The 19,405-nt window shown below is 37.6% G+C and overlaps 1 protein-coding gene across 1 annotated transcript in view; it reads left to right on the top strand.

Annotated features, from left to right (window-relative positions):
- The window catches only part of LOC140145762 (transmembrane protein 26-like), a 33,190-nt gene extending 14,763 nt beyond the window's left edge, over positions 1 to 18,427 (top strand). Inside the window, exons 2-3 of the mRNA XM_072167439.1 lie at positions 13,924 to 14,121; positions 15,625 to 18,427. Of these exons, the coding sequence (XP_072023540.1) occupies positions 13,924 to 14,121; positions 15,625 to 16,609 (1,183 nt within the window). The 3' untranslated portion in view covers positions 16,610 to 18,427. The remainder of the gene's footprint in view (positions 1 to 13,923; positions 14,122 to 15,624) is intronic.
- Positions 18,428 to 19,405: the final 978 nt, after the last annotated feature.

Below are 19,405 nucleotides of genomic sequence, written 5' to 3' on the forward strand. Positions count from 1 at the left end.
AACTGTATGTGTATTGCCTAACAAAGGAGATGGATTTACCTCCGAGCTGTATACATATCGTATAACAAAGGAGATGAATTAACCTCTGAGCTGCATGCGTATTTGCATAACAAAGGAGATGGATTAACCTCTGAGATATATGCGTATTGCACAAAGGAGATGGATTAACCTCTGAGCTGTATGCGTATTGCATAACAAAGGAGATGGATTAACCTCTGAGCTGTATGCGTATTTGCATAACAAATGAGATGGATTAACCTCTGAGCTGTATGCGTATTGCATAACAAAGGAGATGGATTAACCTCTGAGCTGTATGCGTATTGCATAACAAATGAGGTGGATTAACCTCTGAGCTGTATGCGTATTTGCATAACAAATGAGATGGATTAACCTCTGAGCTGTATGCGTATTGCATAACAAAGGAGATGGATTAACCTCTGAGCTGTATGCATATTGCATAACAAAGGAGGTGGATTATCCTCCGAGCTGTATCTATTGTTATGCAATACGCGTATTACCTTGTGGGAAGGATTGAAGGAATTTTAGCCAAACTGACATTCTGTAGAGAAACTCAGCATCCACGTATAGACGAATCCAACGAGCCAAGTAATGGTCAGAATTCATTCGGCCATTACTGGGTCCCGCACCAAACTGGTGTTGTGACTGCTCAATTGGGTGGATTAAAGCTGCTTAAAAATCGATGTTATATTGTATTGGGCTGTAAACTTTTATCATTCTTTTGTCTATGTGTAACACGGGTGATGGAATGCAGTTTGAAATTCCCGCCAAGGACGCATCATTTCACATTTCTGGTGGGATAGACTCAGCGGGGACCCACCTATGGCTGCCATTGAGGTGTTGGAATGCGTAAAAATGGATTCGACTATAGGGAAAATATCAATTTTCAAGCCTCAGTACCAAGTTAGACTCTTAGGGCCAATGTCTCGAAGTTCGGCTAGAGGCAATGCTTCATACGGACCGCTAGGCCAGCCCCATCAATGACGACACTTTTGTCTGGATTTACTTTTTAATTTTGCATTATCATTTTGTCGTACAAAAGACTTGCGCATTTGGCAAAACGCAATGGCCTAAGTAGTCGTATTAGCCGAAATTTACTTGACTTCTCTCTAGTCCGAAGGTTCTCTAGTTCGAAGGGTCGCTAGTCCGAAAACCAAATTAAGTTCATTCATCCGAAGGTTCTCTAGTCCGAATATAGATTAAGGGTTAGGGTTAGAGTTAGGGATAGGGTTAACGAGCCTTATTCTATATTCGGACTAGACTAGCGAACCTTCGGACTAGAGAACCCGATATTCGGATTAGCGAACCTTTTTCAGAATTCGGACTAGCGCGCGTGAATGGTAAATTACGTGTTCGGACTAGAGAACCTTCGGACTAAGGAGCCTTAGGAAACCTTCGGACTAGAGAGTTGTCACCGAAATTTAAGACATTGGCCCTTGGTACATGACTCGAAACAACTGGCTATTTACGAACGCATTTTCAACTGCTCGCGCTGGTTTACGTAGTTTCATCTTTAACCGATTCCAGAACAGTTCTTGTCCATCTGGATCTTCAGTCCACTTCAACACTTCCTTGTTGCATAATATCTGACGAAGCAACAATGTCTTTTTCTCATCAGGAATTTCTCCAATCTGTACAAGAATAAGTACATCTTCATTGTCCTTTACCAATCGCATTTTTGCAATTTGTAGCTTATAATTGCACAATCCATCGTCCATAAATTTCTCTGTTAAAACTACGATAGTTTTACGGCTGTGATAAATAGCATGGCATATCGCATTGATAATATAATGCCCTGCTGGAATATCACCTCTTTCCTTAGGACAAAGACGGAACTGCTCTGGTCCATCCTCAATAATTCGAACAAGTTGATCATTTACCCATGCTTCACTCTCTCTGTGGTAGGCAATATACGCGTGATATGGACGCCGCAACATTGGTGCTTCATATCTGTGCCCGCTATCAACTTCACTATCCGCCATGATATCAGCTTCATCATCATTGTCTAGACATCGTCGATATCTTCTCTGATAAAACAAAGTCCTACATTTGTGACGTATGTGCCATCGATATTTATAAATGAGACGAGTTGCAATTAGGAGCATGATTAGGAGCAGAACTGACACGCTAGGGGCAATATAGTATTCAAGATGCAGACTGCAATCTAAGCTAAATTCTGTGATACCAAGTCCCGCTCTGATCGGAGGAGACCTACATAGATATGTAGGTTGTGGTAGCACTTGATGACCTACGTATGTTTCCTTATCCGTCAGTAACCACTCTTGCAGGGGTTTAATGTCACATGTGCAATAAAATTGGTTACCGCCAAATTCAACGTGCAGCAAATTGTACGTGCTCTTCAGCAAGAAGGCAGGAAGTGTAGTCAATGCATTGTTAGACACAATAAGTGTTTGTAGACTGTGGAGACCTTTCAAACCGTTTAAATTACTTATTTTGTTTCCATCCAAATTAAGGTATGTCAGACTCGACAAGTGGTGAAATTGATCTTCGGGTAAACTGTCTATTAAGTTATTACTAAGATCCATGTGGTTTAGGTTACCCAGTAGAGTAATGTTTCCATTTATGATTTTAATGTTATTGTTACTTACATTTAAATATCGGAGGCTGCTGAGCTCGAAGACTTGTCCAATTGATGATAATGCGCAGTATGTTAAAGTAAGGTTTTGAAGCTGAGAAAAAGTAGCAATTTCTTGTACATTAACACTTTCTGATTCAGATACGGTAAGCGATTTGAGCTTGGAACAGTTACCCCAATTGGATATTATCATTTTTGTGAAAGTCATTTCTTGAAGTGCGGGTAGTGAGGAACAGATCGCAGATTCCACCCATTTTACACCATTATATACGTACACATGTAGGTCACTTGAACGATCAATTCCAGCTGAAATTTCAATAGATTTTAGGGCCATATTAATACTTCCACAGTATATCAGGAAATCGAAATCATCACTTGGTACTATTATACTATTCACACGCACATCAGTCAGATTGCGAAGTTTTGTAAGATCCAATATATATATAGGATTTCCAGAGACATCTAGGCATTCCACTTGTAAATTGTACGAGAATGGCTGAATCGGGAATACGGGAATCATGTCTATATTATTTTTGGTCAAATCTAAGTAATTCAGCGAACGAGACAGTTCTTTCAATGCTTCGATCGGAGCCCTAGTAAGACCGGTATGGATGAGACTTAGCGACTTGAGTGATAAGCCACGAAAGGCATATCTGGACAAATAAAAGATATCGCTCTGATCTGGTACGCTGGCATTTACAATGAGTTCTTGTAGGTGTGGAAACATCATAAACGCATCATTTTCTATTGATATATGATTGTCGGAATCGAGGATGTAAAAGCTAATTCGCAATGAAGACACTGATGAGTTCAAAGAGCCAACCGATATAGATTGAAATACGTGTCTACCGATAAGTAAGAGATCCAGAGTAGAGAGTGAAGGTGGTAACTTTTTGATGAGTTCAGACCACTTGGTTTTATTCCAATATTCAGTAGGTTGACCAGGTATCATTTTTTCAATTGATGATGATATATGCAGTTCCTCTAGACTAGTCATATTATCAATAGAATGAGTTATAAAATCAAATGTGTTAGCGTTCATATTTAGTGTTTTTAACTTTGAGAGGCCATCTTTTACTCTGCATGGCGAAGAGGTTAACCAGTTATACGAAATATCTAGGTATATTAGACGGGTGAGATGAACAAACAATGTCTCTGGTAAGATTGATATTTGATTCATGGATAGATCCAAATATTTCAGACTGACAAGGTTAAAAAATAATTTCTCTGGTAAGCTTAACGGAGTCGACGTCCTGCGCCAGTCGGTACTGTTGTACATATTTAAATGTTCTAGAGAGGTGAGGTTCACGAACAACGTCTCTGGAAAACTTGTCATCGAATTGTCGGATAGATACAAATATTTCAAACTGCTGAGGGTTTTAAACATACCAGATGGCAGCGAGGGCGTGATAGAATTATTGCTTACATCCAAGTAGGTGAGGTTAACCAGATTTTCGAAAACCGAATCACGTAAGGAAGGTATTGAATTACTGGATATATCAAGATGCTGCAACTGATGTAACCCACTAAATACTAATTGTGGTAGACTGGTTATACTACAGTAGCTCATATATAACCGTTTTAACGATGGAGTTGAGGCAAATGTGCTTCCGTGCAATGTAAGATTCGTTGAGGTTTGATAGCTCAAATCTAAAGTCTCCAACTTGTTCAGTCGTACAAATGCATCGGTGCTGATATGGTGTATCTTGTTGAATCTCAAATCTAATTCTTGCAGAGAAGTGAGATGAATGAAACTCATTCCGTTGACTGTTTCAAGTTGATTATAACTCAAATTTAAAGTCTTGACGTCCGCATAGTGATCATTCCACCGTGGGATGATTGTAAGTTCCCTGTAGCTGCAGTCTAAATTCACACTGTTGTATAGTTTACAAGGTAAACCGTTTGGGTAAATGTATTTACTAGATATTACCATAGTAGAACCAATAACAGCAAGCAGGTATATCAGTGAATACATCATGGTGACGGGCATGGTGACGACTTTATATCAATAAAGCGTTCAAATTGACGTTAAATAAGTAGCTCTAAGCATGAGACCCGGGATCAGATCCCGGCATCAGCTACAATCGACATGAAGATTCCAGAATCTGATTTGGTTTGTCGGAAGATTAAAATAATATTTACTCCAAAACAGACGAGACGACTGTATGTGATCAAATATTCGTGTGAATACGGCTGAATAACGTCAGCAATTGGTTTGATAAACACAGATTCGTGGATAATTATACTTATATATAACTATGACATGATATGACTCACAACAATTATTTTCACCAACTCTTTATTGAAACTGAACAAAAACATGTTAGGGCGCTGTGACCTGGTTTTAAATTTGTAAAAGGAAATAGGCCTATAGAAAAATACAGTTACTAATTGTTAGGTGCGTGTTCTTTATAGTTTGTTCATTTGATTGAATGTATGACGTGTATTCTTTGAAATGAATTTGACGTTAACCTTTGGCTGGCACAAAACATTTTTGTGTAGGAATGTGTTTTCCTTTGCTACCTCAACGGGTTCAGGGTTCTTAATTATAAATTAATAAAGAGGGCGGTAACACACGCTACACGTTAGGATTTTGAAACTTATACAATATAAATAAAGTATTATTAAAATAAATCTATGGAATTATATTTTCGAAACCAGGGAAGGCAAAGCACTTTCAAAATCTACGTAAGAATTTTTTTAAAAAGGCTACTGTTCATGAGAGTGCTAAGGGACCGATCGTTATTTACCGCAGGGGGGTAATGGGCGTTTTGAAAAAAAAATCGACCCAAAAATTCATGTTCCCCCCCCCTCGCGTCTGCTCAAAATTTTCGGATTCCCCCCTTGTTTTCCCGAATTTCTCCATTTAAAACTTAACATTCCCCCCTCCTTGTTCAACGAAAAATTTCGTGTTCCCCCCTCAAGACCCCAAATTTTTTTCGGATTCCCCCCTCAAAACGCCCATTACCCCCACTGTCGTAAATAATGATCGCTCCTAAAGCCACAAAAAGCATATTGACTACAACACCGCAAACTTCCCATTACTCGTCCCTCTTATCATCAAGATTATAATAAATTGTCACTAATGCAAACTTACCACTACTTGCCCCTCCTATCATCATGATTGTAATAAATTGACACTAATACAAACTTTACTTGCCCCTCATATCATCATGATTGTAATAAATTGACACTAATGCAAACTTACCATTACTTGCCCCTCCTATCATCATGATTGTAATAAATTGACACTAATGTAAACTTACCACTACTTGCCAAGCTAAAAGCATGCACAGAAGAAGATTCAAATACCGCGCCGAATTGTTGTAATTGGTTGAAGGACAGCTGGGATCACTGAGTTAATACACTAAGAATAAATATGCCAATTAGTAACACTGTCTGCATTTTATGAACTGAATTATATTTTTCATTTTTATAAAATGTTTTTGGTGAGGAGTATAATTAATTTACTATTCATCCATTCACTATCCAAAATCACCATACCTACAAATCTGTATAATGAGACCTTCCAAAATAATGCCACTTCTACCAGATTATTTTTAAAATGTTGAGAAAAACATTCCAATTTCAATAGAATATCTGGTAAACTCTCACTCAATGCTTTGGAAACACAAAAATCCCGTTAGGTCTCAGCGAATGTTAACACTTTTCTTTCATGACTTTCTTTAAAAGTGGATATTTTTTCAAATAAGTAACAAAAACTGGGTTAATTGGACAGACAATAATGTAAACTTACCATTACTTGCCCCTCCTATCATCATGATTGTAATAAATTGACACTAATACAAACTTACCATTACTTGCCCCTCCTGTCATCATGATTGTAATTAAATGACACTAATGAAAACTTACCATTACTTGCCCCTCCTATCATCATGATTGTAATAAAATGACACGAATGCAAACTTACCATTACTTGCCCCTCCTATCATCATGATTGTAATAAATTGACACTAATACAAACTTACCATTACTTGCCCCTCCTATCATCATGATTGTAATAAAAATGACACTAATGTAAACTTACCATTACTTGCCCCTCCTATCATCATGATTGTAATAAAATGACACTAATGTAAACTTACCATTACTTGCCTCTCCTATCATCATGATTGTAATAAATTGACACTAATGCAAACTTACCATTCCTTGACCCTCCTATCATCATGAGTGTAATAAATTGACACTAATGTAAACTTACCACTACTTGCCCCTCCTATCATCATGATTGTAATGAATTGACACTAATACAAACTTACCATTACTTGCCCCTCCTATCATCATGATTGTAATAACTTGACACTAATGTAAACTTACCATTACTTGACCCTCCTATCATCATGATTGTAATAAATTGACACTAATGCAAACTTACCAATACTTGCCCCTCCTATCATCATGATTGTAATAAATTGACACTAATGTAAACTTACCATTACTTGCCCCTCCTATCATCATGATTGTAATAAATTGACACTAATGTAAACTTACCATTACTTACCCCTTATATCATCATGATTGTAATAAATTGACACTAATGTAAACTTACCATTACCCCTCCTACATCATGATTGTAATAAATTGACACTAATGTAAACTTACCAGTACTTGCCCCTCCTATCATCATGATTGTAATAAATTGACACTAATGTAAACTTACCATTACTTGACCCTCCTATCATCATAATTGTAATAAATTGACACTATTGCAAACTTACCATTACTTGTCCCTCCTATCACCATGATTGTAATAAATTGACACTAATGCAAATTACCATTACTTGCCCCTCCTATCATCATGATTGTAATAAATTGACACAAACGCAAACTTACCATTACTTGCCTCTCCTATCATCATAATTGTAATAAATTGACACTAATGCAAACTTACCATTACTTGCCCCTCCTATCATCATGATTGTAATAAATTGACACTAATGCAAACTTACCATTACTTGCCCCTCATATCATCATGATTGTAATAAATTGACACTAATACAAACTTACCATTACTTGCCCCTCCTATCATCATGATTGTAATAAATTGACACTAATGTAAACTTACCATTACTTGTCCCTCCTATCATCATGATTGTAATAAATTGACACTAATGCAAACTTACCAATACTTACCCCTCCTATCATCATGATTGTAATAAATTGACACTAATGTAAACTTACCATTACTTGTCCCTCCTATCATCATGATTGTAATAAATTGACACTAATGTAAACTTACCATTACTTGCCCCTCATATCATCATGATTGTAATAAATTGACACTAATACAAACTTACCATTACTTGCCCCTCCTATCATCATGATTGTAATAAATTGACACTAATGTAAACTTACCATTACTTGCCCCTCCTATCATCATGGTTGTAATAAATTGACACTAATGCAAACTTACCATTACTTGTCCCTCCTATCATCATGGTTGTAATAAATTGACACTAATGCAAACTTACCATTACTTGCCCCTCCTATCATCATGATTGTAATAAAATGACACTAATGTAAACTTACCATTACTTGCCCCTCCTATCATCATGATTGTAATAAATTGACACTAATGCAAACTTACCATTACTTGACCCTCCTATCATCATGATTGTAATAAATTGACACTAATGTAAACTTACCATTACTTGCCCCTCCTATCATCATGATTGTAATAAATTGACACTAATGTAAACTTACCATTACTTGCCCCTCCTATCATCATGATTGTAATAAAATGAAACTAATGTAAACTTACCATTACTTGCCCCTCCTATCATCATGATTGTAATAAAATGAAACTAATGTAAACTTACCATTACTTGCCCTCCTATCATCATAATTGTAATAAATTGACACTAATGCAAACTTACCATTACTTGACCCTCCTATCATCATGATTGTAATAAATTGACACTAATGTAAACTTACCATTACTTGCCCCTCCTATCATCATGATTGTAATAAATTGACACTAATGCAAACTTACCATTACTTGACCCTCCTATCATCATGATTGTAATAAATTGACACTAATGTAAACTTACCATTACTTGCCCTCCTATCATCATGATTGTAATAAATTGACACTCATGCAAACTTACCATTACTTGCCCCTCCTATCATCATGATTGTAATAAATTGACCCTAATGTAAACTTGCCATTACTTGCCCCTCCTATGGAATGTCACCTCTTTCCTTAGGACAAAGACGGAACTGCTCTGGTCCATCCTCAATAATTCGAACAAGTTGATCATTTACCCATGCTTCACTATCTCTGTGGTAAGCAATATACACGTGATATGGACGCCGCAACATTGGTGCTTCATATCTGTGCCCGGTATCAACTTCACTATCCGCCATGATATCAGCATCATCATCATTGTCTAGACATCTATATCGTCGATATCTTCTCTGATAAAACAAAATCCTACATTTATGACGTATGTGCCATCGATATTTATAAATGAGACGAGTTTCAATTAGGAGCATGGTTAGGAGCAGAACTGACACGCTAGTAGCAATATAGTATTCAAGATGCAGACTGCAATCTAAGCTAAATTCTGTGATACCAAGTCCCGCTCTGATCGGAGGAGACCTACATAGATATGTAGGTTGTGGTAGCACTTGATGACCTACGTATGTTTCCTTGTCCGTCAGTAACCACTCTTGCAGGGGTTTAATGTCACATGTGCAATAAAATTGGTTACCGCCAAATTCAACGTGCAGCAAATTGTACGTGCTCTTCAGCAAGAAGGCAGGAAGTGTAGTCAATACATTGTTAGACACAATAAGTGTTTGTAGACTGTGGAGACCTTTCAAACCGTTTAAATTACTTATTTTGTTTCCATATAAATTAAGGTATGTCAGACTCGACAAGTGGTGAAATTGATCTTCGGGTAAACTGTCTATTAAGTTATTACTAAGATCCATGTGGTTTAGGTTACCCAGTAGAGTAAGGTTTCCGTTGATGCTTTTAATGTTATTGTTACCTACATTTAAATATCGGAGGCTGCTGAGCTCGAAGACTTGTCTAATTGATGATAATGCGCAGTATGTTAAAGTAAGGTTTTGAAGCTGAGAAAAAGTAGCAATTTCTTGTACATTAACACTTTCTGATTCAGATACGGTAAGCGATTTGAGCTTGGAACTGTTACCCCAATTGGATATTATCATTTTTGTGAAAGTCATTTCTTGAAGTGCGGGTAGTGAGGAACAGATCGCAGATTCCACCCATTTTACACCATTATATACGTACACATGTAGGTCACTTGAACGATCAATTCCAGCTGAAATTTCAATAGATTTTAGGGCCATATTAATACTTCTACAGTATATCAGGAAATCGAAATCATCACTTGGTACTATTATACTATTCACACGCACATCAGTCAGATTGCGAAGTTTTGTAAGATCCAATATATATATAGGATTTCCAGAGACATCTAGGCATTCCACTTGTAAATTGTACGAGAATGGCTGAATCGGGAATACGGGAATCATGTCTATATAATTTTGGTCAAATCTAAGTAATTCAGCGAATGAGGCAGTTCTTTCAATGCTTCGATCGGAGCCCTAGTAAGACCGGTATGGATGAGACTTAGCGACTTGAGTGATAAGCCACGAAAGGCATATCTGGACAAATATAAGATATCGCTCTGATCTGGTACGCTGGCATTTACAATGAGTTCTCGTAGGTGTGGGAACATCATAAACGCATCATTTTCTATTGATATATGATTGTCGGAATCGAGGATGTAAAAGCGAATTCGCAATGAAGACACTGATGAGTTCAAAGAGCCAACCGATATAGATTGAAATACGTGTCTACCGATAAGTAAGAGATCTAGAGTATGTAGTAAAGGTGGTAACTTTCTGATTAGTTCAGACCACTTGGTTTCATTCCAATATTCAGCAGGTTGACCAGGTATCATTTTTTCAATTGATGATGATATATGCAGTTGCTTTAGACTAGTCATATTATCAATAGAATGAGTTACAAAATCAAATATGTTAGCGTTCATATTTAGTTTTTTTAACAATGAGAGGCCATCTTTTACTCTGCATGGCGAAGAGGTTAACCAGTTATAGGAAATATCTAGGTATTTTAGACGGATGAGATGAAAAAACAATGCCTCTGGTAAGATTGATATTTGATTCATGGATAGATCCAAATATTTCAGACTGACAAGGTTAAAAAATAATTTCTCTGGTAAACTAAACGTCGTCGACGTCTTGTACAAGTCGGTACTGTTGCACATATTTAAATGTTCTAGAGAGCTGAGGTTCATGAACAATGTCTCTGGAAAGCTTGTCATATTATTCCACGATAGATCCAAATATTTCAAACTGCTGAGAGTTGTAAATAGACCAGCTGGTAGTGAGTGCGTGAGAAGATTATCGCTTACATTTAAGTAGGTGAGATTAACCAGATCTTGGAAAACTGAATCAGGCAAAAAACGTATAGCATTTGAGGCAATATCAAGCTCTTGTAACTGATGTAACCCGCTAAATACTATTGGTGATAGATTGGTTATAATACAGGCTCTCATATATAACCGTTTTAACGATGGAGTTGAAGCAAACAGGCTTCCTTGCAATGTAAGATTCCGTGCATTTGGACCGCTTAAATATAAAGTCTCCAACTTGCTCAGTCCTACAAATGCATCGGCGCTGATATTGTGTATCTTGTTGTATCTCAAATCTAATTCTTGCAGTGAAGTTAGATGAATGAAACTCGTTCCGTTGACTGTTTCAAGTTGATTATGACTCAAATTTAAAGTCTTGACGTCCTTATAGTGATCATGCCACTGTGGGATGATTGTAAGTTCTCTGTAGCTGCAGTCTAAATTCGCACGATTAGTACTACTATTGTACATGTATAGTTTACAAGGTAAACCGTTTGGGTAAATGTATTTACTGGATATTACCACACTGGAACCAATAACAGCAAACATGCAGATCAGTGAATACATCATGGTGACGGGCATGGTGGCAACTTTGTACCAATAAAGCGTCCAACTTAAATTGACGAGAAATAATTAGCTCTAATGCATCAGACACAATCGACATGAAGATTCAGTACCAAATACTCCAAAATGACAGACGAGACGGACACGATCAGGGCCGTTCCTAGGGGTTTTGCCGCCCTAGGCAAAGCCTCTCCCTGCCGCCCCACCAAAGCATACCAAAAAGGTCTATTGTTTATGGTACAAATGCGGGCGAAGCGCACGAAAAAAATTGCCATTTTGAAGCTATAAGCTGTTGAAATATGGTGCAACAATGTAATAAATTCGCGCGAAGCACGAAAAAAAAAAAAGCTCTTTTGGGACTTAAATGGCAGTGGCGTCGATTTCTTTTTTGGGGGATGGGGTTTGAAAAACATTCTTGTAGTATAGTGAATCCAGCACCTTTTGGCGACAGATTAAGATTATGGTACAAATGCGTCCGAAGCGCGCGAAAAATTTTGCTGTTTTGAACCTAAAGTGATTAAATGGTGCAAAAGTGGAATAAATGCGCGCAAAGGGCGCGAAAATTCGCAATTTGGGAGCTAAAACGGGCAAATATGAGGTTAATTTGTCAGAAACCCACATATCCAGGTGTAAGGGGGATGATTGTATGGACCATCCCCCGGAAAAAATATTGGGGGGATTTATCCATTTATTTATTTATCCCCCGGGATCTACGCCTATGGGTTTATTTCTTTTTTGTATTTTTTATCCCACTTTTTGTTCTTCTTCGGCACTTAGTGTTTTCTGTTTCTTTTCTCCTCTCTTCTATTTTTTTCTGCTGTTTTTCTTTTTTCCTTCTGTTTTTTCACCTCCCATTTTTATCTTCCTTTACTCCGCCCCTTTTCTTCTTTCTTTTTCTCCGCCCCATTTCTTCTTTCTTTTTCTACGCCCCGTGTCTTCTTTCCTTTTCTCTGCCCCGTTTCTTTTCTTTTTCTTAGGTCTCCCTTTTCCTTTTCCGCCCTATTTTCTGTTTCTCTTTTCGCCCCTTTTTTAAAAATTTTTCCTCACATTTTTTCTTTTTATCCGCCCTCATTTTTTCTCCCCTCTTCCCGTTTTTTTCCTTTTTCGCCCTTTTTGCGCCCCTCTGCGTTTGCCGCCCTAGGCGACCGCCTTACCTGGCCTAATGGTCGGAACGGCCCTGGGGATTACATAATAGCGAAGATGGTCCAGGAAAATGACGTAGATTGCAATCTAGATTAAATCTGCAATCCCCTATACTATAATTGGAGACCAAATTAAAAAAAAAACTAGTTTGCGTCTGACGTCAGACAAAGGCGCGACATGATTGCTTGCTAACCTGCGCAGTACGGCATTTTTGGTCTGATTGACAGGACGTCATACGCAAACTAGTTTTTTAAATTCTGTCTTCAAGTATAGCCTTTACAGCTCACATGTCATTCATATTGCGTTATTGTACGGGTGGACCGATTTCTCGGTATTTTGTTGGTAAAATCAGTGATTGTGTGTGTATAGTTTGCTGATTTCCGTTGCGACGATCGCGTTTTCACGTTTTCAGTTCTCCGCATCGACTTTTTGTTCCGCTAGAAGTGATTATAATCAAAGACAAAACTAACAAGACAAGTTTGCGTCTGACGTCAGTTCAAAGGCGCGGCGTGATTGGTTGCTGACCTGGTCAGTACAGCATTTTGGTCTGGTTGACAGAACGTCATACGCAAATATTCTTTTTTAATTCGGTCTCGAATTATAGTTTTGGTTTTTGAGCTCTGTTCTCCTTCTCAACATTTTAGACGCTGCGGACAATGATAGCCACTCTAGAATACGCTGGCGTAAAAATAGCATCTGTGTCTGTCTCAAAGGAAAAACGTCCGGAAAGCGTCTGACTATAATTGATTAAAAATACTAGTACTAGTTTACGTATGACGTTCTGTCAGCCAGACCAAAAATGCTGTACAGTGCAAACCAGTCTTTTTTAATTCGGTCTTCCATTATATCCAATTCATATTATTTCTGTATACTCAAAACTTTCCAATAGCCATGCCAGCAGGGGTGTGTGTGGGTGGGTATTGGTGTGGGTGTGGGTGGGGGGGGGGCTGGGATTTACGACCAACGGCTCAATTTTTGGGAAATGTTTTGTTTCAGATTAAGATTAAGGTCAGGATGTAAAAAAAGGCCAAACTTCGAACAATATTTTCTATGGAGCAACCTAGTGGGAACGTAACCTTGCGTTAAAAGGAGCCAAAGAAAGCTCCTGTTAGAATCAGGCAATTATTCAACTAATAGCAATTCTAAATAATGTATATGTGCAACCTTCAGTTTCAGGCCGTGTATTTTTATCTACATTGCCAGTGTGGTTCCCAATATTTGGCTGATGGAGTATGAAATACTACAGGACCGTTTCACTGGTCCCGGAGTTGACGGTATCATGTGTTCAACGAAATACACTGAAGACAATGAATTGGACAACCTGTTTAAGCGTAATGCATCATTGATAGACGGCTTCGAGGTAATGATGTTGATCATTAATTTTTCTTTCAATATTGCTTTTTAACTATCTGAGGAAAGAACTATTTTCTCTGATTCCGTTCTGTTGCGCAATATAAAAGTGTTAGAAATCAAGATCAATGACTGCCTAGCCCTTATCTAGCCTCAAATCTTTGCCAGATCATGTAGATTGGACTAAGTTCAGATTATGCGTATTACACCATTGTAAGAAATTATCAAAACCGTGGTGTGAAAACAGTGTTTTTAATCTCAACAAAGTGGATCCCGCCTTAGATACAAAAGGACACGACTAGTTGAATTATTCTACTGAGGCACATTTTGTAAAAAACCGAATGTTGTCGGCTCTGATAATTTCTTGGAAACGGGTGGTGGGCAATATAGTCAGTTGACGTCACATTATGCATGCCTGCGCTGGTCTTGTTTAGAATACACACCAGATACAATCGTAATCATGTGATGAAAATGCATTAAGGGGGTACTACACCCCTGGCCAATTTTGTGTCTGTTTTTGCATTTTTCTCAAAAATTATAGGACATTGGTGACAGGTAAGTTATGTATATTATAGGGGTCAAAGACTACAACTACTGCATTGAAAATTCAGCAACTCAAGGCAAGTAGTTATTGATTTATTAACTGTAACTCCACAACTGTTGTCTGTGCTGAAATAAATTTTCCAGTGCAGTAGTTGTAGTCCTTGCCCCTATAATATACATATCTTACTTATCACCAATGAGCTATAATTTTTATGAAATATGCAAAAATAGGCACAAAATTGACCAGGGGTGTAGTACCCCCTTAACATCCACGCAATCTAGCCATTTCATCTTTTAACTTGGAACTAATTGCAACAGTATTGTTTTTGCTGCTTTTTGAAAACATTTGTCAATTTTTGACCATTTGACATTTTACCTTTTTACCTATAACTCGAGAACTGTACGCAAGAGTCAGATTCAAAGTCATAATGTATGATTTGCATAAATTTTTATTCCTATTTAAATGTTAGTTTTCACTGATCACATTGTTCCTTTTTAACTTCGAGCCAAACAAAGTAAATTGCTATTTCATTCCAATGTAAATTGCTATTTCATTCCAATGCTTACAATTCAATTCCAATGCTTACAAAGTAAATTACTATTTCATTCCAATGCTTACAATGCGTGTATTAGCTCGCCGATCGTATTATTATCATGATTATTGGCGGAGCTTCACGCAACTGGGTCGTTCAACCAAGACGTAAGACGAACAGCGAAATGCACATAATTTGTACGTCAAGACGTAACACAAATAGCAATATGCACACAGTTTATCCGTCACTGATGTAATGACGCACGTACCATTGGGCAATGCAATCATGCGAAAAGTAGAAATTCTCGAAAAATTGAGGACGTTGCTCTGGAGCTATAGATGTAGTGTATATGTTTAAATCAAAATATCAACACAAGATACAATAAACATACAATACTAGTATTTACAATTTTTTTTTTCGTTCCAGGAATTTTTTAAGAATTTAGCTCCGATAATTGGGCTATAGCTCTGCAACAATTCCTTATGTTCATTCTCATTGCCGCCCGCTGGACTTTGCCTACGGATGGTATTAACCGTAATAAAATGGCCAATATAATACTTCTACAAGTCGTAATGGCGGCAGACATCTTGGAATTCCTATCAGCTGGATTAAGAACCGACGAAGGACTTTGCTTAGAGTCAGTCCTCATTGGTGTGATGGTATTGTGGACTCTTAGCTTGCTACAATTTCCAATCCACTTCGATACAACAGAAATTCACCGGTTGAGTTCTGCCGCACGGTCAGCATTAGAAAAGACATCAACTCTAAATCGTCTTGCCAGGTCCAAAGTTTGGGAAATCGTGTCGGTGATAATTCTGCAAGATGGTCCTTTTATTTGTATGCGATTGTTCTTCCTATTCTACTTCAAAATATTCAGTCAGGCCTCGATGTTTTTCATAGTCAAGAATTTCTTGTACCTTATTATCGAAGTGTACCGCTTGTGGGCGCTTTTGTGTGTCAAAGTTGACGAGGACGGTTACAGAAATTCGACACTTATAACCAGCATTCGCGACACTCTAACACGCCCAATATCTATAGGAAGTTATCCAAGAGATCATAAAACAGAATATAATCTGCGGGTTGTTATACCAGTAGATAATGTTCCACCCAATGAAGGTATGCCTACACATGGTCGTGAGAATAAGGGTCGTGAAATTGACGGCGACATTGAAATGAATGGCACGTTTGAAAATATCTCCCCCAAGAGCGTCGAGAACAAGCCTGAAGATATCTCTCCCAGCATTGTCGAGGAAAAACCTGAAAATATCCCAGACTTCTCTCGCATTAGTATCGAGGACAACCCTGAAAATATCTCTCCCAGCATTGTCGAGGACAAGCCTGAAAACATCTCTAGCAACATTGTGCAGGACAAGCCTGAAAATATCTCTTGCGACAGTGTCCAGGACAAGCCTGCAAAATATTACTCCTAGTAGTGACGGCAATATGTCTGGCAGTGGTGTCGACGACAAGCCTGAAAATATCTCTCACAGCAGTGCCGTATTAGAAGAGACTGACTTTAAAATAAGTCGAAATAATACTTTATAGTCATCGGATGATTAAATTGAAAATATTTAAGTGTATCCAGTTTCGAAATACGCTTATAAATGGGTTATTGCACCAGCCTACAAAGTTCATTGTATTACCCATTTAAAACTGAAATTATGTGTATTGTGTAAAGGAAAACGGACAGTAACTGCAGTATGTGAAACATATATTTTGAATTGGGAATCAGACAAGGTAGAGTCAGACACAGTCCATGCAAGTCCAATTTAAAACAGTCACGGGGGCGTTCAATGCAAAATCCTGTTTTGATCTATTCATGGTATCAGTTCAGCGCACATGTTCACCAATCATGCATATAGCTTGTTATTTATAGTTTTTTGTTGATGAACACCAAGTTTGCCTATAGAGATATCATATAGGCCTACCGCGTATTGCAGATGTTGTTTTTATTTGAACAGCTTCTGTGTAGTTCAGCAAACATGAAATGATCAGCGATAATGTTGGTTTTTTTGTTAAATTGTTAAAATCAAGTTAGGCACAACGTCTAATTTGTTCCTATCAAATTAATTCAGCCTATCGGTGCCCTAATAGGTACCCATTGTTCTTTCTATCGTATGTTGAACATTATTAAAATGAAAAGTGATAACACTATACAAATGTTAATTATTATGATTAAATTATACAATTTATTACATCACCTCAAGGAGGTTATATAAACATGGAGAAAAATAGATTACGTAACGAATTGTTCCTTTGATGCCGATTTCATTTACCGACAGGCCAGAGCAGCTATTCATAAAAGTGGTATCATTGTTTCGAACAAAACGGTTCCGCCATTAAATTGGTAACTGACCCGACAGCATATTAATGCTTTACACAACAGGCAAGTATCAATAAGTGACGACAACAAAGTCATGTGTAAGCGCACCAATTGGTAACACGCACTTAAACCTTCTTTGTAATTTCAAGGCGGCGCCTAAAGTGGTTTGTCCGGTTAATTTGAATATAATTTAATTATCATCTTTTATCGTACCTGACGATACAGCCGATGCCCAATGTATGCTACAAACGCCTAATAAAAAGTTGTCTATAATTGTACAACTGCATGATTTCATGAATATTGATTGGCAACAGTTTCTAATATGTTTGCGCTCAATCGGACACAATTGATGAATAAAAGTTTCAGTCCGTTGCATCACCAGGTGTATGATAGAAAAAGTCACCGGTACCTAAATCGGATACCGATAGTGTCATAGGACCAAATTAGACATTAGACGTGGTGCCTTGAAGCTGATGTTAGAAATGTTAGGCATTTATAGTGTGTGAGGTGTATAATGTTTTTAATACCGGGAGGGGGGGGGGAAGCTGCATTACTACCAGAGAAAGTTGATATCATGGGGTGCACAATAAGAGTTAGCAATTGACCCGGATTAGAACTTGGCGGAAAAGGTAAACAAAACTTTTACTCAGGGTCAAATTCCAAATTTCTATAAAAAAGGTATTGTTTCCAAAAAAGTCAAATGTCAATTGTTTTGGTTCTACGGGGGTCAAAAATATAAAAATTCTCCGATTTGACAAAAGAGTATCAAAATGTTTGTTTTGATATAAAAATTCAAAGAAAGGTAAAATATCTCGTTACCTAGGTACATAGGTAACAGAGCAAAATAGGTGAATTTCTATTGAGGCAAATAATGGACATCAACTATTTTGATAGAAATTATTCGGACAAAAACGTGAGTGTTGTTGACTAGTTTTAAACTTTTCTTTGAAAACTATTTTGATGCATTACGTTGGTGATGAAACATCCTAGATTATGCAATCCTATCTTTATTGGAATTGTTATATCAAAACTGATATTTTGACACCTCTTTTCTTTTTCAAAATCGGACCGTTTTGATGTTTGTGACCTTTGATCTTTGAATTGAATAAATTGGAGACTGATACAAGTACGAATATGTGACACAGTGGATGGGGGCACGGTGGCGCAGAGTTCTATAGACTTCGCGAGGTAGCTGGAGGTCGTGGGTTCGAATCCCCGCGGTATCAATGTGTTGTGTACTCAGGCAAGGCACTTCATCCCGCCTCTCCACAAACGAGTGTAAAAATAGGTACCGACATGAACGAGCCAGGTGAGGTTATCGAATTCGAAAATCACAGTTACATATCAATTTGTAAGCGCTCATTAGCATAGTTCATTGAATTTACAACCGTATGACAAAGCAGGCAATTTAAAGAGAATTAACAATTGCTCATTGAAATGAAGCTAGTACATGTAGTGTAAGTGTACTCGTTCATTTAATGACATAAAATTTGAAAAGGAACACTTGAGGTTTTGACTTTTAAAACTTACATTTTGGTCAAAAATTGTGCTAGGATAGGTCGTTTTCAACAGATTTACCACATTTGCCTTGCTATGAACATTGAATTGCGTTATCTGTTGTCGTATCCATGGTTACAAAACGGAACTTTTTTTCAAAGATAATCGTTGAATTATGGAAGGTAGTTTCTTCGAAAAACCAGATCAGTGAAAAATATTGTTCTGCTGTTTTTTTTGTACATTGAATATTGTAGCCATGTGTATATGACTTTGACGATTACAACTGTAGGCACGATCAATCCGTAAGTTAAGAAAATAACTTTAAAATGCCATCCAAAGGCAAACACCGCCTGCATATGCTCAATGAATTAAAGAAGTTCAGGATGTATATTGTGTGCAGCCACTT

This window comes from Amphiura filiformis, unplaced genomic scaffold (assembly GCF_039555335.1).
Source record: "Amphiura filiformis unplaced genomic scaffold, Afil_fr2py scaffold_597, whole genome shotgun sequence".
Classification (NCBI taxonomy): domain Eukaryota; kingdom Metazoa; phylum Echinodermata; class Ophiuroidea; order Amphilepidida; family Amphiuridae; genus Amphiura; species Amphiura filiformis.